Below are 25,868 nucleotides of genomic sequence, written 5' to 3' on the forward strand. Positions count from 1 at the left end.
AATATGTATGCTCTATTCCAGTCCCCACAGTGTCTGTTTCTAGGTTTGCTTTATACCTGATGCTCAGGAAGTATTTTCACTGGCTTGGGTTGACTACTTGCCATCTGCTTTCTGAGGATTCATTGCTGAATGAAAGGGGAAAGAAAGTGAAAGGAGAGGTGGGGGGAAAGAGGAAGCTGGAGAAATAAGAGGAAACAGCTGGAAACTGAGGGGGTAGGACTTACCTAAGGTCAGTAAAACAAAAAGCTAGCAGAGGACAGGGTCAGGCCCTGGGGATAGAGGGATAATTAACTTCTGTTAGCTGGTTGAGTAGAGCCTTGTGTGCTTTGTTAGACCAAAGGTACTTCAAAGGAAAACTCTAGATTTGTTGTTCATCAGGTCAAAATCTATCCTGCACTCTAGGAATTCTGGTCTTCCTTCAGGCCTAGCAGAGAATTTGCTGCCACTGCTCGGGCAACCAAGGGTGAAGTTCTTCAGGTAGTATTTGCAGACAGCAGCGGGTAAGCTTGATGTATTATTCACAGCTTAAAGAGTAAATGCTGAGTATAGCTGTTGTTTCTGTATAGAGCTTTTAACAACCAGTTCACTAGGTCCCTTTACCTGCATTTATGCCTGGAGCAGATGACTAAATGTAGAACTTGTGGCAGTTTCTAGTTCAGAGACTTCTCAGAGTCAAGAAACAGTATCCTTTGAGGAGTTAATTCTCTCACTTGGAGCCTTAGCAGGATCTTATGTTGTCCAGGCCTTGTGTTGCCATCTGTTGGCATTGCTTGCTAGAATGGAGCGGCCTTCCCAAAGCTTAGTCCAGCTAGTCTTGTAACGTCATATTGGTATCACAGGCCCCTGCTGCTCACTTACCTCACCCAGGGAACATCCTACATAGGTTCTTCAACACCTGTTTCGTTATTCCCCATTCCCTTTACTGCCAAGAATGGAGGGACCCTCAGATGAAGATCAAATTGACCCAGTGAAGAAAAAGCTGAAGGGAGATGTTTCTCTTGGTAGAGTGTTCACTTGATACATATGTTTATGCCCTGCCCCTACTCTTCAGGAGAACATTTGGACAGGCATAAACAGTTAGTAAATTTTTTTGCACATGACTAGCATTTTTGTTTTTTCTGGTAATACAGATGGTAGCATATCTGTTTAGTGTCATTACATCCCTCTTTTAATGTGTTTGGGTGGAGGCTATAGCCACTGAGAAGTTCACCTCCATACCAGAGAAATTTTGTGTGTAAGGATTTAATTTATGTTTTTGACCATTAGCACAATGATGGAACTGAGCTGATCTTTGTAGTTTGGTTCAGGCCCACCAAGTTTGTGTGACCTGTTAAGTATCAACTTTTTTTCAAGCTCAGCCATTACCCTGGTCCTGGGGCATCTGAGGGCAGTGAAGAACAAGTGTCCAAAGGAGAAATGTCGGTGCCTGAGAGTATGTTTTCCAGTTGTATTGAATTTCTTACTTGGTGTATTTTTGACCTGTCTTAGTTTCTTTCCTTCTTGTGGCCTTTGCTATTTGTGTGATATTCTCTGTCAGTCATTCAAGAGTTGTAACATGGAAGATGGTATTTCTGTGCAAATGCTTTATGGGTGAAGCTGATAGGTTTAGCATTGATTTTGCCAGTGTCTTTCAAGAAGAGTTAAGGTGGTAAGTATGATTCCATGGCTTTGGACTCATTTTTGAAGTCTTGGGTGTGTGACCTTTCTTAGAAGCAAGAGTGTGGTTTTCTTTTTTTTTTTTGAGACAGGGTCTGGCCCTGCTGCCCAGGCTGGAGTGCAGGGGCATGATGATAGCTCACTATAACCTCAAACTCCTGGGCTTGAGCCATCCTCCTGCCTCAGCCTCCCGAATAGCTGGGACTACAGGCATGCACCACCACACTGGGCTAATTTAATTAAGAGCCCTCAACTACCAGTTGAACTCAATGTCTACTAGGAAGATGGGTAGATTTTTTCCCTGTCTCTTTGTTCTCTTTGAGTATCTTCCAGCTGTCAAAGAACTTAAAAAGGTATTCAGGAAGAAAAAAATTGTTTCCTCTTCCTCACCTTGTCAGTTAAAACAGAGATAACTAGTGGTGACACTTTAGGGGGTAGAATAGAAACACACACCCCACTTCTGACCACATGGGCCACAGGCAAGTGGCTTTAAGCCCTTAGTGTGGTTATCCAGCTTGGGGGTGGGGGAAGGAGCTAGCTTCTGCTTTCCTCCTGAGAAGCTTGGGGTTTTGTCGGGGGTGGGGGAAAGCAGTTCACTTGATCTGGTCCCCAATTGCATTGAGGCTGATATTGAAAGATGACACTTCTTTTTGCCCAGAGCTTTTTGGTATTTCTAAATATTGCAGTCTTGGTTTTTAGAATTGGATTTGTTAATTGTCAGTTCTAGCTTTCTTGCATGAAGAGTTCATTAGCTTGCCAATTTGAAGTTTCTAACTGATTCTAACTTTCTACTAGAAGTTTTGGATTTGATTTGTTTTTGGTTTGTTGAGCAGTCTTACTTGCGTACAGGTACCTGACAACAACAGAGATAGATACTTTCTGTTTCTAGGATTCTAAATCTATAATCTAAATCCTTAATGTATTTATTCACAGAACTTTAAAATCCTCTCCACACTAGGAAGGAAATTTCCTGTTGCTTTCTAATATCTGCTAAAAGTTATCTTTAGAAAAACAGATCTTAATAGGCATCTTCCTTTGTCATGTGTCATTAGTCCTTTGGCCATTTACTTTAGGGCTCTTTGAGGGAGAGAGAGATAGAAGAAAACCTGTCACTTTAAGAGAAAGTGAAAGGAATAATTAACTGGCTCGAAGGTGGTAATGCAGAGTTCTCAGCCCCAGAGTTAATCTAGAACCACTTAATAGCACCAATAAAAATATTTACTTAGCATCTGTTGTATTTCAGGAAGTGTTCTAAGCATTTTATATACATTTCTTGTTTAATCCATAGGTGGCCCCTGTGAGATAGATATTTTCTTCTCGTTTTCCAGATGAAGAAACTGAGGCCCTGAAAGGTTAGGTGACAGGTCATACAACTTGGGGTGGGGGGGTGGAAGAGAAATCTGAACAGGGCAGTTGGGAATCTGACTTTTTTGTGGGTGAATGTAGGCATTTCTTATTTTTTGCTTAGACACCAACCATTTCAGATATTCATGTTTGAAGGTAACACCATTGATTTACTAACTGAAAGCTGTTTATAATAAAGATTAATTTACTGGCTTTAGACATCAGTAGTCTTTTCACTGGATCCCAGGATATGGTCTGTGGAAGCTGGCTTGAGGAGGGGCTTGTTTTGTTGGTGATTAAAGATACTGTCTGTCCTAAAAGTAGAAATGCCCCTTCTAGAGATATAGTATTTGATTATAGTGGTTTCATTATATTCCTCTAACAGTTGGAACTGATTGTTTTTGAGTACTTGTCTAAACGTTTGTATATTTTCCTTCTGGAAAATATCTCAGTGTTTAAAATTTCATCTGAATTTAAAAGGTTGTTAATTCTTCTTTTTAAGGGGAAGTTTGGGAAACAATCAGGATTTCTGGTTTTGTCTTATGGATAGAGATAAAATTATCCATTTTCCTCAAGAAAAGTGATACTTAAGAATCTCAGCTTTTTAGTAATGAGAACTGGACTGTTTTCACTTGACCTCTACTTCCTTTTAATGGGGAAACCCCTCCCCAGAGGTGCTGTGTGAAAGATTGTTGGGGAAAGGGTTTCTAGATCCCAGGCTAAGAAGTTCAACAATATTGTCATTAGAATAATGGTCTTCATGAAGTACTGGTTTTTATAATCCTGAAGCTTCATTTTTACCACAATTTGAAAGGCAGCAGCTGAGGAGGAGAGGCTATGCAGAGAAGGAAAACTGAGGGAGCTGCATTACAGAGACCTGGAAGTGAATGTATTAAGACAGGGAAGAAGCATAGATCTGCTGTGCACCGAATAAAAATAAAAGGACATACAGTGTCCAAGGTCAGAGCAAGAACATAAAGGTTTTAATTTACCTAGTTAATTCCTTAGGTTTACATCTTAGTTCTCTCCTTATTTTGCATGTATATAAACTTAGGCTTCCTGAACCATATTATTTTTCTTTCCAAGAGAGACTTATGGACATTATAGGAGACGTGGGGGCCACTGTAGCAGTTTGGCTGAGGAGTGTATAAGAAACTCTTCATCGTTTTCTGTCCCCTCCTGTCTTAGGCTGACCAGTTCTCTGCTACTGATCCAAACCCCAGAGCTTCTCATTCATCCCCAAGGCCTCCAGGCAGTATCCAATGGGGAATCAGCTCTAAAAGGAACCAGACCAACATTTTCCAGCCCCTTCATTCTGGTGACTGAGAATGAGGAAAGAGTGGAAGAGGGTATACTTTTGTAGTGGATGGAAAGGAAACCGACTGTCATATTACGGTACCTCGTCAGTTTCTATTGCCATAGAATTCTGCAGCCATAATATTTTTATTGTGTATGTTTAGGGGAAGTTGGAGATGGTAACCTTGATTAGAAGTGTATGGAGGGGAATAAATGGGATGAGATACGAGTAAGTTGGTTTTGAAAGATTTGAAATCTGGAAATAATGTGTCCATCTGAAGTTTTTTTTTTTTAAACTAGAGTTTATAAAAATATCAGTGATATAGCCTGCCCTCTCATTTCCCTACCACAGGAGACTTCTTGGACTGGAGACACTTGTTTAATAATAGCTTGTCTCTGATATTCCCAGTAGCTACCTCTATGTGAGGAAAGGATAGAAAACGTTAAAGACATCATCATACAGGCTCCTCTCTACAAAGTTCCAGCAGCAGTGACGCCTACATGGAAGACTTGGAACTGCAAACAGAGGCTGGGGTCACCTCCATGACATCTCCTGACGCTGTCCAACCAGAAGTTCGATTTTTGTTCTGGGGGAGTGAAGAAGGAAACAGATTGTACTAAAGGACTAAAATAATTTGTCTATACTTTCTCACTTGTTATTTTTATTATTTTTGGCGGGAGAGGAGGGGTATTAGGGTAGAATTTCACATCCTATCGGGAGTGAAGGGGAGGATGGGGAAGCTCAGCCCTTTACCCAAGAATAACCCAGTAATGACATCTCTACGCGTGGGAAGTGTTTCCCTCGACACTGGGAGGATCTGAGGCTGCACCCCAGTGGGATTCCCTGCTTGAGTTAGAAGGCTACTCAGAGGGAGATGCATATCATAGAGTTTGTAGGACTTAGCCAGCCCGGAATGAAATGCCAAAAGGGACAGACACTCGAAGTCAAAGGGGCTTCCCCTAATTTGGAGGTAGAGGCCAGGTGTCCGCCGTGGTCTGTGCCCTCCGCTGAGAGTTTAATAGGGACGCGATGCTGCTGGGCACCGTGTCTGAGTCACGGGAGATGGCCCAGCTGTGCCCAGCGGGCCAGCGCCAGACCCTGGCGTCCTCCATCTTCTCTCCTGAGCTCCCCCTGCTCCAGCTGCCTGAGCCACGGACCGCAGCACCACACACCCCCGCGGGGGGGGACGCCGCGCCCCATCCCCGCCCCCGGCCCCACCCCAGCCCCCCCGCGGGGGCTCTGACCCCACCGCCGGCAGGCACTGGCTGAGCTCCCAGGCGGCGAGCCGGCAGCGGGGACGCCCAGAAGGGGTCGGGGCAACTGGGGGCGGCGGCGGCCGGGCCGGGGCTCCCCCCCCGCCCGCGCTCGCCGCCGCGGTGGTGCGTCCCGGAGGTTACCGGAAGTGGCCGCGCTCGGCGCTGCCATGTTGAGGAGCCGCCGCTGCCGCTGCCGCCGCCGCCGCCGCCGCTTTGTTGTCGCCTCCTCCGGCTGAGGAGGCTCCCCGAGCGGGGGGAGTGGGGAGGAGGGGGGTCGGCCGCCGCAGCCATGGAGGCCAACTGGACCGCGTTCCTGTTCCAGGTACTGGGGGCCCCCCCGGGGGGGCACGGGGGGGACAGGGGGGCCGGGCCCCGGGCTGGCGGGCGGGCGGGCGCTCCTCCTCCCCTCCCTCCCGGCTCCGCTCTCCGGCCCGGCCTTAATCCCCCTTTGTTTTTCCGCCCGCCCGCCCCGGCGGAGCCGGGCTGCTGAGGTGAAAGGAGGCGGCCTCACGGGGTGCGGGGGAGAGAGCAGGCCTCGGGGTGAACCCAGAGCCCCCCCAGCACACACACGCGCACACACACACATACACACACACACCCTTCTCTCCTGCCCTGAAGGGGAAGGGAGGAGGCCGATCGCTGTCACCACCCCGAGGCCCAGAGAAAGGAGGGCGCCGGGCCGCTGGATAGCGCGGGCTGCCCAGCCACTGCGCGCCAGCCGGGTCCCGCACCGTGGGGTGAGGGGGGTCCCCAGGTCCTGCTCTGAGTCTCGTTCTCCCCCCCCACTTCATCCATCTTTCGCTCGCTCTTTCTTTTCACCTCCCTTTCCTTTCTTTTTGTGTATATGCGTGTGTATGTTGACTTTCTGACCCCCCCTCCCGCATCCCCGCGAATAGCGGGTATGTCTAGGTTCCCCGCCACTCCCCCTTCCCGCCGCCCCCCCTTGTGTTTACCCAGTGGAGGGGGTGTTGTGTGTTTCCCCTCCCTAAACTTTTTCACTGGATTTACATTTTTTCTTTCCCAAGCCTCAGCCGAGCCTTGGCAGCTGACACCTTCTCCCTCCGTCCAGCTCTCCCGCCGTCCCATTCAGCCCGGGGAATCCCCCAGCCGGGCCGGGCCGGGGAGGGGGGAGCGCTGGGGGCCGGGACTCCTGGAGGCGCGACCTTCTCCCGGAGCGCTTTTCTCTCTCGGCCCACCTCGATCGTTTGCTCCAACCTAGTGGGGAGACGGAAAGCGGAGAGCGCAAACAAAGTCCGCTTACAAAGCCCCCAGATGAGTCACTCATTGGGGTGTTGGTCTTTGCTTTTTGCAAGAAACTTAAAAGTGACTGTAGCCGGTACGTTGGCAATTCTCTTGCCCGCCCACTTTAGGTGGGGGACCCCTCTTTGGAAGATCTAGGCTGCAACTTATTTTTTTCCTGCTTCGTTTCTGTTTGCACACGAAGCATTTAGTGGGCAGTAGCGATGAGCTCACGGGGAAACTTCGGAACCGGAGGAGGTTAGGAAGCTAGCTCGTCACTTTTAAGTGCGTTCTTCCCGCCTCTCTGAGTTATTTTCCTTCTTTGAATACTTCGTGAAATCCCAAACGCGTAGCTTGGGCGCTTGAGACCTTTCGGAACTAACCAGGAACGGATGCAGAATTTTCGAAAAATTATCCTTCCAGTTACTGGATTCATCTCAGTGAATTTAATATAGGGAATTGGAGAATTCAGACATTACCTATTGTGTAGACCTGGTTTATTGTTTTAAGACATATATTTTTTCAAATATGGAAATTTGTTTTTAAGTAGTTACTGAAATATATTCGGGCTTCTTAAAATTGAAAATACTCAAAATTATGAAACTCAGGAACTTCCTCCTTTTCTCATTATGGTGTAGTATTGTTTTATTGTGCTTTGATAAGCTTGATAATAATGTGATAAACCAACTTAAAATGCACTGGAAAAGAAATGATACATGACTAGCTGTCATCCAGGTTGGTGTAAAGGTGGCAAATGCTTTATTTTTCTCGAGAAAAAGAAAAGATATGGGATCGATGGGCCACTGAAGTGATTTTCACATGATTAAAAAAACTGTGTTAAACCTGGTGTCTACAAACTTAATAGAGATTGAAAAAAAAACAGAAAAAACTTATAACTCATCTTTAGAAAGCTCACTGAAAAATTTTTGGAATACTTCTTAAAAAATTATTATTCCGTCCCTGGGTAAAGCAAATGCCAAGCATTTTGATCAACTTTTTAGTTAGATTTTATACTACTTAATAGTTTCCAGCTATTAAAATCTTTTTTTTCCACCTGATGGAGAAGTGTGAAAGCTAATATTTGATCCTGGGCTTGGCAATGTGTGCAGTGAAAATTGTTGGAAAACTTAAAATGTAGAGCCAAGGGCAGTTGAATGGATGAGGAGAATATTTCAGCCTTTTCTATGGAAAGATATGAATAGACTTAATCAGTTCTGGTATTAAGTAATTTTCACTGGGGGAATGGAGTTAAATTTTCTTGTTTGTTTCCTGGAACATCCTACTGAATTTATATTTTAAAACAATTTAATACCTGCTTGCTTTCCAGATAACCTGGTGGAAAGTGAAAGCTATAGCTGCTAAAATGTTTGATGGATTATTCTTCTAACAGGACATTCAAGATATGACTCACCGATGCTAATTTGTTCAGTACAAAATCTTTTACCCTCTGGCACTGGAGATTTCATGGTGCCATATCCTACTACCCTGGGTGATGAAATAACATTTCTGTTTAGTTTTTTGCCAGCCTCAGAAAAAGGAAAGTTTGAGCAGGATTAAAAATCCTTACAGTCAAAAGAGATGGGAGATAAAATTAAAACTTTGATTTGATGATGATAGTCAAATAAAAGCCCAGAAGTTATATTTTAAAAATAAATTTAAAAGTAAATCACTTAACTAAAGGCCAGCTGTGGTTGTTATTTTACTCTGTCTCTCCCCCAGAGAACAAGTTGGGAAAACCCAGTTCCCCCTTAGAAGGCTTCATGTAGAAGTGTGGGGATCCTAGGAATCCTCAGAGAGTGATTCCTGTAGTGGTTCTACAGCATTTCACCCAAGAAGCAGGGACCTGGTGTGACCCTCGTATGAAAGTGAGCTTCAGCAATGCTGTAAAAATACTTTATGTTGCCACAGACATCTGAATTGGTAAAATGGCAGTAAGTGCTTTTAGTACTCCATCGTACTAATGGTTGTTTAGAATTGAAAAATGCCTCTATAAGTCTGAACTTTGTCCAGAAGATTTGCATTCCCTATTATCTGATCTGTTAGCCTTTGAAATTGTATATCTTGAGCTATCTCCAACTATTAACCATTTGTATACTGTATGGAAACTTGAATGTCTTACAGCAAAGTTGGAAGAGGGGTGAGATTAGAGTCCAGTCCAAATTCTGCAAAATTTCTGCTGATGTCACGTGGGTAGATAGACCCTCACTGTTACAGGAGCTTTACAAATTAGATTAAAAGTGGACTGTACTTCGGTTATGCGCACTAAGTCTAGAAAGATACTCATAAGCAACTGCACAATTTCTGAGAGCACTTCCAGGACTCAAAGAGTGATAAAATCAAAATTATTAAATTGAAGGTGATAACTCTGGATACCACACCTCCTAATCATTTGGGAGAAACTAGTTCCAGGCTGTTGTGCTGCCATCAAGTAAACATGGAACAACGTGTGGTAGATATTCTTATCCATCAAAGGAGGAGCTATGTGTGAGTGAGTGTGTGTGTGTCCTTCTTCTTTTCTTCCTTAATCAAGTTACCTGTAGCACTTGTGGTTATAGAATGAGAGGGTAAATAACTGTCTAAAATGTCTAGATGGGATAGGTCCCTCCTAGGACTTTGTATGCTTAAATATTTGGAACTCTTAGCTCTGAGTGCCTGTATCCTTTTAGGATTACAAAACTCAAGACTCTGTCAAGAGTTTCAAAAATAACGTTGGTAAAGAACAACATATTAGGAAGAACTATTTCAGGAATTTTTTCCATCATTTCCTAAATGTTTATCAGTATGGAGGTATGGAGAATTTTGAAAGAATCAGAACCAAGAGAGCAACTACTCATAAATACCAAGAACCTGATCCACGATGAAATTTTGGTTTCAGTGCAGCTAATGAAAATTTCCAGACAGTATCTAGCCCCCACTTTTGAAGTGGTGAAGCACTTTATACCAGCAAATGTCTAATACTTTATCGAAACCTACAACTGCTGGAACTGGTGGAAGAAGATGAACATAAAAGGAATTTAAGTGTTTGTTGTTTGTTTTTCTCAATCTGTCTTTGAGAGTTTAGAGTTTGAACAGCTAGTGTTGCTAAAGGATGTAGACTCTAGTATAAGATTAAATGACCTGAGAACAACCGACAGGTGTTTTGCTGTGGGTTACCTTCACAGATGCCTTCCACGTTGATTAATAGCAAGTTTTGTTTCGACCAGATCTTTTAGTAGAGTCAGTGAAAACTTAAGCTTAACAGCTAGCATATGTATTCAGAGAACTACTTTTCTTTCATCACTTAGCAACAGTCCCCTTCCTCAATCACTAAGAGTTTTCTGATAGAAAGGGAAAAACTTGATGCTTTTCCTTTAGTGGGTAATAGACAAGTAGATGATTATGTCATTGTGTGTGTGTGTGTGTGTGTGTGTGTGTGTGTGTTTGTGTGTTGCTGCAGTAAAGTACTGTTAAATACTTCAGCCTGGAGTGTAATTTTTTTGACAACTTATTTAAACTTGGTTTCAGCACTGACAGACTACTGCAAACTGATTTCATCAGCTGGTATGTCCCTTATGAACCAGAGTAGTCTGTAGTTTAGTCAGCTGTTCAAAAGCAAGATCACTGTCAGCAACTTAGTCGCAAAAGTTTTATGTCTGCACAGTGATTTTTCAATGCTTTATATTGGGAGCTCTGAGAGTGACTAGGTGGTTGCTGGATCTCTGTTGCAGAGAATAGCTTACAGACTCTTTGACTGTTTCTTCTGGTCTCTATTGTCTGGAGCATGTTGAATTTTGAAGGTCATTGTGAGAGGCTGAGTTTCTGAAGTGTAAATGTTTGGTTTTAGGCCCATGAAGCCTCCCATCACCAACAGCAGGCAGCACAGAACAGCTTGCTGCCCCTCCTGAGCTCTGCTGTGGAGCCCCCTGATCAGAAACCATTGCTTCCAATACCAATAACTCAGAAACCTCAGGCTGCACCAGAAACATTAAAGGATGCCATTGGGATTAAAAAAGAAAAACCCAAAACTTCATTTGTGTGCACTTACTGCAGTAAAGCTTTCAGGGACAGCTATCACCTGAGGCGCCATGAATCCTGCCACACAGGGATCAAATTGGTGTCCCGGGCAAAGAAAACCCCCACCACGGTGGTTCCCCTTATCTCTACCATCGCTGGGGACAGCAGCCGAACTTCGTTGGTCTCGACCATTGCAGGCATCTTGTCAACAGTCACTACATCTTCCTCGGGCACCAACCCCAGTAGCAGTGCCAGCACCACAGCTATGCCCGTGACCCAGTCTGTCAAGAAACCCAGTAAGCCTGTCAAGAAGAACCATGCTTGTGAGATGTGTGGGAAGGCCTTCCGAGATGTGTACCACCTCAATCGGCACAAGCTCTCCCATTCAGATGAGAAGCCCTTCGAGTGTCCTATTTGTAATCAGCGCTTCAAGAGAAAGGACCGGATGACTTACCATGTGAGGTCTCATGAAGGAGGCATCACCAAACCCTATACTTGCAGTGTTTGTGGGAAAGGCTTCTCGAGGTACTGCATTTTGCTTTGCTTTTCTTCATTATGGTATCAGTGAACTTCAGTTTTGTCTGTGTGATCTGGAAGGTTTATGTGAGAATAGATGTGGGCAGGCCTGTGTTATTAGAGATTGGTGATAGATAAGCATTATGCTTCCAGTTTGGTGTGGCTGACAAGTGGTACATAGTGATTAACCTATTATTTCATTTAAGAAGTGTCTTGGTGGACTCAGGCCTTCATTTGGCACATGGATACTTCTTATCACTGCAAAACCACCAGTTTCGAATTCAGTCGGGAGACTACACATAAGGTTCACTGCGTAAATCAAAGAAACTCATTTCCTGGAAGTCCTTGGATACTTTTAATAAAACTTTTAGAAGAATGTTTTTCCATTTTTGTGTGGCTACTAACATTTCACTAATTTTCATTTTTAAAAGCTTTTAGAGTTAATATAATAGTAGCTGTTTTTGGCAGGTGTTAGGACTAAAACTTCAGGTGTTTTGTAATTGTAAAGAATCAAGACCTAATATGATTTGATGTTGACTAGGAGAGAAAATTAACAGGTAAACGACTAAGACTTTTGTTTATGGTAAGAGAGGTAAGGAGGCTTGCACTGGGGGAGAGGGGTTGGTGATTTTGCTAGCTTTTTTTAAAATGCCCCCTCCCCATCTGCCAAGCATGTAAGCATCACATAAGTAGCATTTCTTTGTGTGTTATATTACATCTTATGTTGAAACTCTCCCTTTCACAGGCCTGACCACTTAAGCTGTCACGTAAAACATGTCCATTCAACAGAGAGACCCTTCAAATGCCAAGTAAGAGTTAAAATGACTTACCCTTAGTGTGGTACTAAATGCACATTATACAGAAGATCTGAGCCAGTCAAATCTCGCCATTCTTGAATAGTCTTAAAATCACTGGCTTGAGTAAATGTGGCCTATTTGAATTCTAGTTTCATAAAATATAAGTAACAGCTTCTATTTCTGTAAGACAAGATCATTTAAGAATTTCTGTGTTATTTTTGTTAAGCTATATTTCCCTTTTCCTGGGCAACAGCATTTCTTATTATAAGAAAAAAATTTATAGTCTTGGGAAGATTGTTGTGTATTTGGAATGAATAAAAGAATAAAGGGCTTTGAATTAATTTCTGGATTGATGATTGAGGTTGTTTTAATTGAAGTAGGAGAAAATATGAATTTTTCTCCCAAATGTTAATCACATACTGGACTTTTGCTGTTACCAAATTGGAGCATTTTCTAGTTGTTTGAAAATCTGTTCAGGTTAGTGATTTTATTTGACATCAGTTGTGATAACAAAAAGCTTAAGAACTTTGCTAAATCAAATGACTTAGGCATCAGTAATTCTGGTTTGTTGCTGGAGTACTGGTGCTGCTTTGAGTTAAATTTGTTAATGACTGATTTTATTAAGTAAATGGTTGAATTCTAAGAAAAATCTAATTGGAGGGAGGAAGCTAGTGTCATTGAGTAAGTGCCTGCTATGTGCACCGGGCTGTTAATCCACCAGTAATTTTGTCAGTTGGGAATTATTATCCCAATTTTGCAGATGAAGAAACAAATTCAGATGGGTTAACTAACTTGTTCAACTTTACACTGTTTAGTAAATTGTAGAGCTCATTTTAAATCCAGGATTAACTGACTCTAAAGCTTATATCTTTTCACTACTCTGTGTTGATATATTTTCTTCCTCCAAAATGGAAGGGTTCAAAATTCATCAAGTGTTTTATTATAATTATGATTCTGAATTAAAATTCAGCTAGCTAAGTCAGCTTGCTGACATGGGTAGGGCAATGCATAGAATATAACGTACTTTAAAATGAGTAGAACAGGATAGTCTATATTTAAAAAAAGTTTTCCTCCCTCATGCAGACGTGCACTGCTGCCTTTGCCACCAAAGACAGACTGCGGACACACATGGTGCGCCACGAAGGCAAGGTATCATGTAACATCTGTGGGAAGCTCCTGAGTGCAGCGTACATCACCAGCCACTTAAAGACTCACGGGCAGAGCCAAAGTATCAACTGTAATACATGTAAACAAGGCATCAGTAAAAGTAGGTGATGCTTCAGATGTTATTTCTTTTGCCTTTCAGATTATGAAATCTGCGTGTTTTTATAATGTTTCAAATGTATTTTCACGTGTGTGCTCCCAGGACTATGTTAATGTTCATCTTACATGTTTCCTCCTATTACTAAAGTGTGCAAACAGGCAGTAATGGAGAGAGCATATTCGAGTCAGAACCGTGCTTTACCTGCATATTTCCAACAGCATTGATAAACTCTCCACTAATTTTGCTTTCAATCCTGTGCTACTAATTAACACCCATATTAGAAGAGCAGAATTTCCCCGTAGGTATTTTTCAGTGTGTCCGCTCTTTTATGGGGTTTGAATGAAAAGCTCTAGTGTGTTAGGATTGAGGCAGCAGAAACCACACTAGGAAGCTACATCTCTTTTTTTGAGACAGTCTCATTCTGTTTTCCCTGGCTAGACTGCAGTGGCATTAGCCTAGCTCACAACAACCTCAAACTCCTGGGCACAAGAGATCCTCCTCCCTCAGCCTCCCGAGTAGCTGGGACTACAGGCACACTCCACAACGCCCAGCTAAGAGACAGGGTCTCACTCTTGGTCAGTCTGGTCTTGAACTCCTGACCTCAAGTGATCCTCTTGCCTCAGCATCCCAGAATGCTAGGATTACAGGCATGAGCCATGGAGCCCTGCTGGAAGCTACATCTCATACTAGGCAATTTTAATTGTTTTTATTTAAAGTTAGGAAGATTCTCAAGTGGCAGTATTTCCTAACTCCTAATTGTATTAATAACATATCCTTAATAATAACCCTAAAGGTGAAAGCAATGTTAACAAGTTTGCTTTTCAAACCCAAATCTGTAGAGAAATGGGGTATCACATCCACTTGAAGGTTTAAATGCTTTGTTTACCTTAAATTCAGAGTTAAAAATGGAATATTCTAGAGACTCGTGGATAAAATTCACATTTTATCCTGTGCATTTATCCAGGCTTTTACTGTTAAGATTGCCCTAACCAATAGAAGAAGGCATTTTCTTAATCCTGTATTCTATTATATACGTACTTTATATGCAGCAGAAACATTAAATGTTCAAAAAATGGGTGGCCACAAGTGAATGGGAAAGAAAACTTAATGTGATTTAATCTCATCCATTTTTGCTTCTTTGTAAGTACACTGGGTTTATTATCTAGTGTGTTGTACTTTAACTTTACAAAAATTTGCTTTTGATGTACATCATTGTCAAATTTTAAAACATTTGATATTTTGATGAACATTGATTAATCCATACTAATATTACCCAACTTCCATTTTTAAAGATGCTTGCTTTTTAATATGCCAGAGAATTCTTTTCCATATTGTTTTTCCCTGCTTCTCCAGAATTTTTTAATCAATTTGTTTATTTTGACCAATATAGACACAATCCCAAAAAACATACAATTATTAAGAGCTATCAGGTTAAAAGGTCACAGAGGTATGAGGAGTCAATTTTGAAAAAATGGCCATACTTTCTCAAGGTAAATACAGCCAGCGTTTCTGGTTTATCTTTGGAACAGCATGCATGAATGAAGAGACCAGCAACCAGAAGCAGCAGCAGCAGCAGCAACAGCAGCAGCAACAACAGCAACAACAACAACATGTGACAAGCTGGCCAGGGAAGCAGGTAGAAACACTGAGACTGTGGGAAGAAGCTGTCAAAGCAAGGAAGAAAGGTGAGATGAGGCTTCCAGCATTCAAAGTATGGCCAGAGAAGTATTTTCATTTGGTCTGCCAAGTGATCAAAGTAGAGAAGCCACAATTTAGGGCGACTAGCTTAATGGAAACATGTAAATATTGTGAATCCTAGGAAATATATGATAAAGTTTAGTTACTGGCAGCAAAGCATCCAGGTAAGTTTTTCTTGCTAGGAAATAAAAATTCTCAGTATTTCTTATCATTTTCTTTCCTTCAATTTACTTTTTGTTACAAATTTGGAACTAAATTTGGTCCTTTGTTATGCTCATAGTTCCATTTTGATGTCAACGTCTATGCATTATGGGCTCCTTTTTTTTTCTTTCTGAAATATTACCACTTTTAGAGGTAGATGAAATGTCCTTATGTGTACGTAAGTTCCATTTTCTTATAACTCCACTATTTTTTGCTCTTTAGTGTTCTTTCTGCATTGTATTATTTATTACATGTTTCAGATTTTATAGTGCTGATGTTTTTTCTCTTGGTCTCACCCTTAATCTCTTTCAGTCTATCACTGTGACTGGCCTTAGCTTAACATGTCTGCACTTGTGCTAATGGGGACTTAACTGTAATTGTTAGAAAAATTAAGTGAGAATGGTTAGCTTTTTCTCTCGTGTATCTTATAAAGAACCAGTTGGAATATCAGTTTTCAACATACTTTTTAACTTACTGGTTACAGCTTTGGCTTCTGGATTGTTGTGCAGCCACTTCAAATAAATCATTTTGTCAATGTATCATCAGCCATAGGACAAATTTATAAATTCCTTCTTTCCTCCCCGACCTCTGCCATGTTTTGCTGTTTTATTTTAAATGCTAAGGAATCCTCTGCATATAGACTCCTGTGCATGTAACTCCTTTGCTATGTAGTTTCTTCCATCTTTTGCTTTCATGTAGTGTGGCTGTTGCCTTCCTCCGAGCCTTTCTAAACATCCTGTACTAGGATAAAGATAAAAGGAATAGCATCCTTTTTCATACATCTACTGGCATTGGAGGAAAAGACTGCAGCAGTCCAGACAGGCTTTCCACCCTTGCTCAGCTGCTTCTTGTTCCTTTCTTCCAAATGAAGATTTGTCATTATTTTAATAAAATGTTTTGTGGGTAGAAGAGTGGAGTGGAGGGAGAGCTGGCAGTGGGGAGCAAAAAAATGTAGTGCTGTGATAATTGCATAGCGGGTTGAAAGTATATGAAGGATCTTTTACGTAGAGAAGGAGTGAAGTGTTTAAGTCATAATAAAAGGACACCGTTAGGTTAAAAGAAAACACAGGAGAGGAGGTGAGGGGGATAGCACATCAGAGAGAGAAAACTCCTTTGGGGAAAGCAGGAGGAGAATATCCTTAGCACTGATACCGGCACCTCAAAAGTGAGTTAGTTGGTTTTCTCTCTCATTCTCTCTCTTGCTGCACTCCTCTATTTGGTATTGTATTTCAGTTTGATTGCACAATAAGACTTGATTGTTTAGCTCATCTTCTGACCTCCATGAAACAAAATGCTATTGTATTCCCATTCATAGTATGAATCTCTCTGGAAATGACCACTGATATTAGAGACCTCTGTATTCATGTTAGTAAATGTTATCTTTTTGGGGGAGAGGAGACTCCTGACCTGAAAACCTAAACTTGAATCTGCAATGTCCCTTTAAATAATTAGGCCTAAAAAAGGTAATATAAGTTTCCAAACCTGGTTGAAATCTTAACATCATCTTGGGAGCTTTTTAAACATACAAATTCCTAGATTCCACCTAAATTTCACCGTTGGGAATACTTTTTTTTTTTTTTGAAACAGGGTCTCACTCTGTCACCTAGGCTAGAGTGCAGTGGCATCATCATAGCTCACTGCAGCCTCAGACTCCTGAGCTGGGCTCAAGCAATCTTCCTGCCTTAGCCTCCAGAGTAGCCACCATGTCCAGCTAATTATTCTATTTTTTGTAGAGACAGCCTGTTGCTCAGGCTGGTCTCAAACTTGTGGCCTCAAGCGATCCTCCCACCTCAGCCTCCCAAAGTGCTGGGATTACAGGTGGGAGCCACCACGCCTGGCCCAATTCTGGAATCCATTTTTTTAAAGAAGTTCCCTAGACAGATGATTTTGAACATCAGCCAGGTTCAGGAATCTCTGATATGAAGTATGGAGTATGCCAAAGTTACATTGTATTGATCAAGGAATGGCTGCTTGACTCAAGGATCCACCTGAGGTGATCTGACCTATGTGTAGATCATGTGCAGACCTCCGTCTTTAGTTTCTAATGCATTTCTCCATTTTGACAGCCAAGTCACAGCCAGCCCACCTATCCATCTCCTTACTGCCATTTTCTGGCACACCAGCAGGTGGTGCTGAATTTTGTTGAGGGATGGGTTGGGGGTGTCACTTTGGAGGGGAGTACCCAGGTTTTGCTAGATAACAAGGACCAGGGTCCCCCAACTCACTGCACGGTCTCCTTGCCTGGTTAGTTCTTGATATGTTCAGTGGTGTGTGTATTATGTGCAGTTAAATGATACTAGACAAAGTAAGTGACTGTCAACATCAGAAAGAGAAGAAGAAATAGGAGTGAGGAGGAGAATATCAATCTACTGAGGAGTATTTTTTCTTTCTTAACATAGTTAAGAGTTATAACCAGAAACAAGATTTAACTAGAATGATTTTCCTAAAACTGAAATAAACAGGTGATACTAGAATAACTTGTTTATCATTCTCTAATTATGCATTTTTAAAACCTTGACAGAATGTGGCTTCGTGTCTAAGAAGGCTTTAACGTACATGTCATTGAGTATGCACACTTCTCTCTGCTAGTTCCTGTGTGCCTTATGAGAAGATTTTTCTGACTGTCTGTTATTGTGTAACTATTGGCCCAGCTCTGTGTAAACAAGCCCTTTCTCCTGGCCTGCTTCTGGTTGGCTCTTCCCAGGAAAGTCTTTAGAACTCAGAGGAACTGCATGAAGTGGTAGTGAGAACACTTAGCCCTTCTTGGTATCTCTGCCCTGCAGAGTGCCTTGCAGAAGTTAACTGATCCTCCCAGCATCACTATGAGGTAGGTAAGTAAATCTGAACTTGAAACCAAAAGTGCAAGGCTAAACAAATTGCCTAAGTCCTTGCGGGAGGTATAGCATCAGAAAGGTGACTCCCACACTGAGATCCCTGGCCCCCAGGCTTGAGCTCCGGAGGATCCTCCCTTCCTGTTGATGACTTGGTAGAAAACTGTAATTTGATTTATTAAATGTTTGACTTTTTTAATGAAAAGAAATTGATTCAGAAACTGAATTTTTTTCACTGTTTTGAAAGTCTAAAGGCCCTTTTGTCTTTTATTTTAGAAGCTGCTAACCTGTGCCAAACCTCCACGGCTGCTACGACACCTGTGACTCTTACTACTCCATTCAATATAACATCCTCTGTGTCGTCTGGGACTATGTCAAACCCAGTCACAGTGGCAGCTGCAATGAGCATGAGAAGTCCAGTAAATGTTTCAAGTGCAGTTAACATAACCAGCCCAATGAACATAGGGCATCCTGTAACTATAACCAGTCCATTATCCATGACCTCTCCTTTAACACTCACTACCCCAGTCAACCTCCCCACCCCTGTCACTGCCCCAGTGAACATAGCACACCCTGTCACGATCACATCTCCGATGAATCTGCCCACACCTATGACATTAGCCGCCCCTCTCAATATAGCGATGAGGCCTGTAGAGAGCATGCCTTTCTTGCCCCAAGCTTTGCCTACATCACCGCCTTGGTAAACAGTATTATAAAATTAAAATATGGGTTAAAGTAAATATTTACCAGCAACTTAACTTTTAGTTGATTAAAACAAAAAGTAAACCATGAAATTGGGAGATTTTATTACATTAGTTAATAGTGTAGTAGCATTTTTCTCCAATTTGGCTGGGATTGTTCAAAGTAGGGTATGTATGTAACTTATCACTGGACCACTTTAGTTTAATCAGAAATTCCTTTTAGCTGACAGCATTGCTTAAACAGGATAGTAGTTGGCAAGATGAGATGCCAGAATTAAAACCAATCATTAAAAAAAAAACCCATTTCAAAATAAAAAAAAAAAACAGCATTACTGTTTCTAATCCCAAAAAATCATTTTATTCTAAACGCTAGCAAAACTCTTCTCCCTACACAAGGTGGATGGCTGATTTTAACCTGAAATTCTAAATCCACAGATTGAGAGCTAGTGTAGAATTGTCTGTGTTTATTGTTTTTATGAATAAATACATGCATTGTCATAATAAAATGCATTTCAGAGAATATGCATTTTACCTTTGGGAATATGTTAATTTCAGGCAGCATTCCCTATGGGAAAGGTGATACCAGCTCTGATATGCAAAGCATATGATAATTTATCATTCTAACTTCAACATATAATAGGGATTGTGACCTGATATTTGGAGATGTACATATTGCTCAGCATATTAATCCTGATGGAATATAGCATTGTAGTTGACTTTTTAAAAAAAAATCTTAAAAAAAAAAAAAATACCAAAATATACAAATTGTGTTTTGGTAAGAAAAGGCCGCAACTGACAGAGAAGTTGTCAAGTGTGCGGACAGGCAGGCTCCTAACTAAAGGAGGCCAGTGGGACTCCTGTTTGGGAGCCAAGGAGTACTTTGGAACAGTTCAAATATATTGCTTTAAATTGGAAGACGCTGGAGGCACTGGGATGTGTTATGCCCCTCTCTCTCCCAATCAGAGCCTGTTGATGTTACAACAGGGACAGATGTGTTAGTTGCTCACTAGAGTTTATGTCTTATATTAAATTGTATACAGTTTTTATTCTAACCACTAACTAGGTAGTATGCCCCTTCAGAACAAGCAGAGTGTATCTCTCTTTTTTTTAATTTCTCCTTCCGTTTCTTAATCAAGTATTGTGCAGATTTGTTCAACTTTGTAAATACGGACATCACTTTTTTTTTCTTTGAGAAAACACTTGTATCAGCTTTGTGGTGTTTTCAGGGAGATAGCTGTCTGCACTCCTGTGGAAACCCAGCAATGATTGTGCACGTTGCAACATGTGCTTTTTATTTCTTAGCAGGATGTTTTATCTCTGTACATAAAATAGAAACCAAAAGGTAGGGAAACAGATACTTTACACCATCATGCCACACATTAATGTTTTTAAAGCATCGTGTTTTTTTAAAAAGTTAACTAAAACCAAGACGCTGTGATTTTTTTTTAAGTTGCAATGTTTTTGGGTTTTTTTTTTTGTTTTTTTTTTTTCATTTTTTAATCTTTGCAGTTAACAGAAATGGAAACTAGTTGTGTTAATCTTGCAGAATGTTTGCAGGACTGACTATCAAACTGGATGACTTCTGTTTATACCCCACTGTGTCAGTTCAAACATCAAAATACCTTGCATCTGAGGCAGACTTCCTACATCAGGGACAGGTATCTGTGTGTCATTATACAAAACAGTTCTAGGGGGTTGAACTACATAGTAAAAAATAAAATAAATAGTACTTAGTGTAAAATAATTTTATAAATGATCTTTTGTACTTTAGGACATTAAATTGTACAACTTTTGTATATATAAAAGCTTAGGAACTTTCTGTTTAGCAGGAAGGCAACACATTCCTACACTTTTAATGTATATGTTTGTTATAATGTCCATGTAAACATGCCCTATGTTTGTGCCTTTTAATTAGTTTGTCTCAATAAACAAAATGTAGAGAAAAATACGTAGCTATGACTTTGTTACAACTGATCTTATCCACAGTACAAAAATGGTTCGTTTCTAATATGTAGAGCATTATGTGTGGACTACTGGAAGGACTCGTGTAGGGAAGGCCCAAGAATGGCCCTGCTGAGACCTGGATTGGGGGGCAGTGGCCACATTTGGAGGAAGCCCACATTTCCTGGCATGCAGACCCAAGACTGGGGTCTGGCTCTGCCTGCTGGGACCTTTCATCTCTCTGGTGGGCTGGCAGTCACTGTCCGCAATTCAGACAGCCCAGGCTTCCTCCACAGTGGTTCAAGGAGCAGTCCTCAGTGAGGGCAGTTGTGGGCCCTACCCCCCAGGCTAGAGTGTGGTTGTCAGAACCCTGAAAGTATTAGTTCTTTAAAAAAAGATATATACTAGAAATGATTGTTTTATCAATTCATTGTATAATAAACAGGAGTGAGACTTCATTGTATGACTTCAGTTAAAATGCTACTTTGTATTCGTTCTTTATTCACTTAAGAAGCTTGTCTGCAATAATAAAGCCACGTCGTGTCTTCTTTTGGGAGGGAGAGAGTCGATGGCAGGATGAGGGTGAGGGCGGGCCACTGAAAAGGGAGGCGGAATAGGTTGTGCGGTGAAATTCTCCTGTGTCTTGGAACTGGAATTGAGTTCTGATGCTGATGAACTGATTCAACCAGGTGTTGAAGGCACAACGGCCACCGCTCTACGAAAAGGCAGAGTATATTTTTCTCTTCTGGTTGTAACCTGGTTGAGAGCTTCCCCTCTATCAGATTGGCAGCTAAACAGTTGTATTAGATAATCCTCAAATCTGACATCCAGCCTGTTATGCTCTAGGGCTCGCTGCTTGGCCTGCATTTGCCTTTTATTGTGTATCCATTTCCCTCCTACGGTGTGCTCCTAAATGAAGGTTTCTGTGTAAGCAGATGATGATTTTACCTGTCAATACCAGCACTGTATTACTAACATGCAAAATACTGCAGATTTATTTTGACAAATTAAAGTTAACCGGTCACAAATGTTACAATGGATTGCTTAATAACTCAGAAGCTTCATCAATTCACTATGATGGTAAGAAATTTTTGAAGTACTGCTTCTTCAGGTGTACACATCTCAGTATTGGGCTGGAGAGAGGGAGGGATCAGTGTCGGGCTGGTTGGTATATTGATACCATGGAAAAGGGAGGGTGGAAAAGCACCAGACCTCAGGGGGGAAGTATCCCTGTCCAGAAGTTTGAGTAAAGCCCAGGAAGTCAGACCTTGGGACAACAGCACAGGTTTAGGCCCCTATTCTACCCAAAAGAGAAAATGGGTTTAGAACATTTTTTCTCATGCTCTAGGATTCAGTTTCTTTAATTGAAAGGTGTTTTAAACTGGGTCCCTTGCCCATTTGTGTTTAACTAGATTTATCAGATGTCCACTGAGTGCTACAATAATGTGCCAGGCACTGTCATACACTAAGGGGACATGTGAAGACGACTAAGACTTGGTTGCTGCCTCCAAGGAGGCTGTTAAGGGAGATAAGTACCCAAGCGATGGTATCACCAGACAGATGTCAAGATGAGTCTGACACTTAATGAAAAAGTTTTAGATACGTACATCTGTTGTATATAGAATGCTTTCCAAACTTCCTGTAATAATTACTTTCGTCTCTTTATTGACTCAGTGAACACAGCTGGAGGAAATGTATTTCTTATGCTGTTTTTGTCTTGGGAACAGGGGAAGTGTTATTTGACTGAGTTGCTAGATAATCTTTCCAATCCCGGCTGTCCAGGTGTCTGCTTTTCTCAAGGGGCCTTGCAGTTTGGTCCTCTTGGGAGAGACCTGGGTTCAGGATGTCGAGGGGATAGTGGACACCTTAGTGTCCTCATAGATTATTAGAGAAAAAGTCCAATCTGTTCATAGTATAGTAATTACTTTCCCCGTCCTGCCCTAATATTAATAAATCTGGCCCTGAGTCCTGCACCCTCTCCATTTCCTCCTTAAAGAATCTCAACCTGAAAGAATGTCATTTGTCCCCCAATTTGGGCCTATAAATCTCCCCCACAGCTGGCCTGACACTGGCAGATTACTGGATAATCCCCCCTGCCTTGTAAAAATAGGGGGCTGGCACGTCAGTGTGTAATGATCCAGTGCAGAATACTGACTGTGTCACTGCATTCGTCCACACTCCAGCTGCTCTTGGACGCCCACCCTTGGGCAATCTAAGGCCATTTACTTCCCAAGAAAGGAATGGAGGGTCAAGGACTTTATTTTGGATCTTTGTGTAATCTAGCCCTCTCCCTAGACCTGCCTATTAGGGGTTGGCCAGTTAGCCTTCTCCTTCCCAAGATAGGCACTTGACCCAGATCTTAGCTGGCCCTGGACCATGAGAGTCAAGTACACATCACTTTACAAAAACTGTCTTGTCATGGTAAGGGAATGAATTTTTATACTTCAAATTCTGTATCACCACTGACTTGCATCATAATTGCAGACATTTTCTTCATCCCTAATTATCTTAAATTGATTTCCCACCTCCTTCCCAATCCCTAAATATCTCTTTGAAGAGTGCATAAAATAAGAACTTAAAATCACTACTCTAATTGGAGTGAATCCTTTGTAATGAATGTAACTGCTAGCCATGCAGGAAGAATTCTCAATGTTTTTGTAAATTCTCATTGTTTATGGGGTTTCCTCAAAGTGAGGTCCACCTGCATTTGGCTGTATCAGAGGCTAAAGATGGACATTTAAGGAAAATGTTCTGCCAGTAAGCTATTCCTTTGGCATGACAGCTGGAAAGGACGAGGAGACCAAGGGGAATGGAAGGGACATGCCCTTCCAGTGACTGGTCCAACAACTCTGTCTGGCAGTCAGTGCTCCTGTCCAAGGCTGGGGCAGATGTGCCAATTCTAGAGGCTGCCCATGGAGAAGAAAGCCAGACTGGGATGGGAAGCTAAGTCTTTGTTAATCTTAGAGGCAGCTGGGGGCCACCAGCCTTACGATCCCTGCAGAGTCAGCCAGATTCAGAGATCTGACTCACAGGAGCCTGGATCCCCAAGGCTCTGGTCCATGAGCCAAGAAATTCCTACCTTTATTAGTGATGGGAAAAGAGCCAGAGAGAAATCAGTCTTGCATGTGTAGGGGGGAAGGGGAAAAGGGAGTCTTGGAGGTTAGGAAGAGGCTAAGGAAGGGGAAGGAGAGATTTTGGGGGACATTGTCCTTGTGCTACTCGTGTCTTCACCCCTACCCTGACCTCTGTCTCCATGTATCTGCCCTAAGCTGAAGATGATCACTCAGAGGAATTGGAGTTAGGCTGCTAGTCCAAGCCAGCTGTGATCATTTCAGCTTCAGTCAATAGGCAGAAAAGATGTGCTTTTCTTGGCCAGATAAAGGACAAGATTAGTAGCTAAAGAAACAGGCAAGATTCAAGTGATTAAGAGGGAATCCCCTTGCAGTGGGGACCTGTGAGCCACTTCTTGCTGGAAGAGGTTGGGGCCCACCATTTTCTGTAATCCCAGACCTCTGTCTCAAGAGAGTAGGCCCTGATAACAGGGTAGTCCTGTCAACCAACTTAAGGAAAGTTCCGTCACTTTGTCAACACCAGAGCCTCTGTGGCTATCGGGGATCTCTGAGGGAGAAGAATAGGGACTGGGGGTCTTTGGGAAGAGAAAGAGAAAGGAGACAGAACCTTTCCCTGTTCCACAGGCCTAGAATGCGCTCCCCACAACCAGCCCTCCAACACATTTTCTCTACTGTGAACCCTTAGACATCCAGCAAAGTCCAGTTGAAATACTGCTTCCTCTGAGACCACCTATAACTTCAGGCAGTTCGTTTGTTCCTCCTTGGTATAACAGGAGGAGTTAGGAGATATGAAAATAAAGGTGGAAGTAGTCCAGCACCCCGAGAAGAGAAGCTAGTTCCTAAATTGTGCTGTAGGTTCCTAAAATTTTGCCACATCCCTAAGTTCCTGGTTCCAAATTAGTGGGGCCACGGCAGCCTGTGATTTTTGCTGATTTTGCCCTGCACTGATGAGTCCCAATGGCCAGGAGGCCTGAAACAAAAAGGAACCAAGCACTGAGGCCAGAAACAGGAGCAAGCACCAAGGTAAGTGAGGAGGGCCCCCAGAGGACCCAGAGCAGAGGGCAATTTGGCATAAGGGATGGTCAAGAGGAGCTGTAATACAAGGTTGTGATCAAGAGCAGAGGCTTGGAATCTGACAGGCCTGGGTGTAAATCCAAGCTGTGCCACTTGGAGCTTTGTGACCTTGGGCAAGGTACATAAACTCTGGCCTCAGTTTCCTCAGCTGTAAAATAAGGACGATAATAGCTACAAACTAGTAAAGTTTTGACTTAATTCATACAAAGTGCTTAGTACAGAGTCTGATATAGAACATGGAGCCTTGAACTCAATAGACCCCATCTCCATCTGGTCCTGTTTCCGGTCTCAGTCATGGCAACATCAGTTTGCTCAAAGGCACCAACTGCAACCTCTGAACGCCCTGCGAAGGAGCTGAATGCCTTCCTGCAGTGCTACCTCACCTCAGACTCTGAGATTTGGGGGACTGGCCATCCAGCATGGGAACCAGAGCTTCATCTGAGAAGTGAGAAAATTAGATGAAACACTCATCTCCTGAAAAGCAGTTCATTGGAGGCAGACAGAGATATGGCAGGGAGGGTTCAGGTTAGACCCGGGGAAGGATCACCGGGCTGGAAGACCTGGTATGTGCCTATCTGAGGACGGTGCATTGGGCCTCACAGAGGTTATTCTATCTTGTTCCATCTCCCCGGGTTCTCTATATCCAGAGAAGGCGCCGGCACGGCTTCCCACTGCAATCTCACCATCCTGACAGGGAGTTCGTTCTTCTCTAGTCGCAAGCATGGCACAGAGCTGACCTCTTTCCTTCCCAAGATGAAAGGGAGCACCACCACCCACCCAGGGGAGAGAGAAGCCTGAATCCTAGACTGCTCCCTCCTGAGTCAGCCTTCGTAGCTCCGCCTGCTCTCCCCGAGGCGTCCTGGACTTGGACTCGCAGATCGGAGAGAGGAGCCCGCAGAGCGCAAGGCAAACGCGGGTGTTGCCAAGGCTGGAGCAGTCGCCTGGCTGTGCGCCCGCACTGCTCGGCCTAGCGTTTGACGCCCTTCACC

General features: G+C 42.6%; 1 protein-coding gene across 2 annotated transcripts; it reads left to right on the forward strand.

Moving 5' to 3' along the window:
• The first annotated feature begins 5,705 nt into the window (after positions 1–5,705).
• VEZF1 (vascular endothelial zinc finger 1) lies at positions 5,706–21,767 on the forward strand. 2 transcript variants are annotated; one of them, XM_012648437.1, is made up of 6 exons: positions 5,706–5,875; positions 10,616–11,310; positions 12,047–12,110; positions 13,182–13,365; positions 14,892–15,047; positions 18,369–21,767. In XM_012648437.1, exons 1-6 carry the CDS (start codon positions 5,843–5,845, stop codon positions 18,794–18,796), a joined length of 1,560 nt encoding a protein of 519 aa, XP_012503891.1. In that variant the 5' UTR covers positions 5,706–5,842; the 3' UTR covers positions 18,797–21,767. The 2 variants fall into 2 exon arrangements, with proteins under 2 accessions (XP_012503891.1, XP_012503890.1); XM_012648436.1 differs by having other exon boundaries at positions 5,710–5,875; positions 13,164–13,365.
• The last annotated feature ends 4,101 nt before the right edge of the window (positions 21,768–25,868 follow it).

Source organism: Propithecus coquereli, unplaced genomic scaffold (assembly GCF_000956105.1).
Source record: "Propithecus coquereli isolate 6110/MARCELLA unplaced genomic scaffold, Pcoq_1.0 Scaffold285, whole genome shotgun sequence".
Taxonomy (NCBI): Eukaryota; Metazoa; Chordata; class Mammalia; order Primates; family Indriidae; genus Propithecus; species Propithecus coquereli.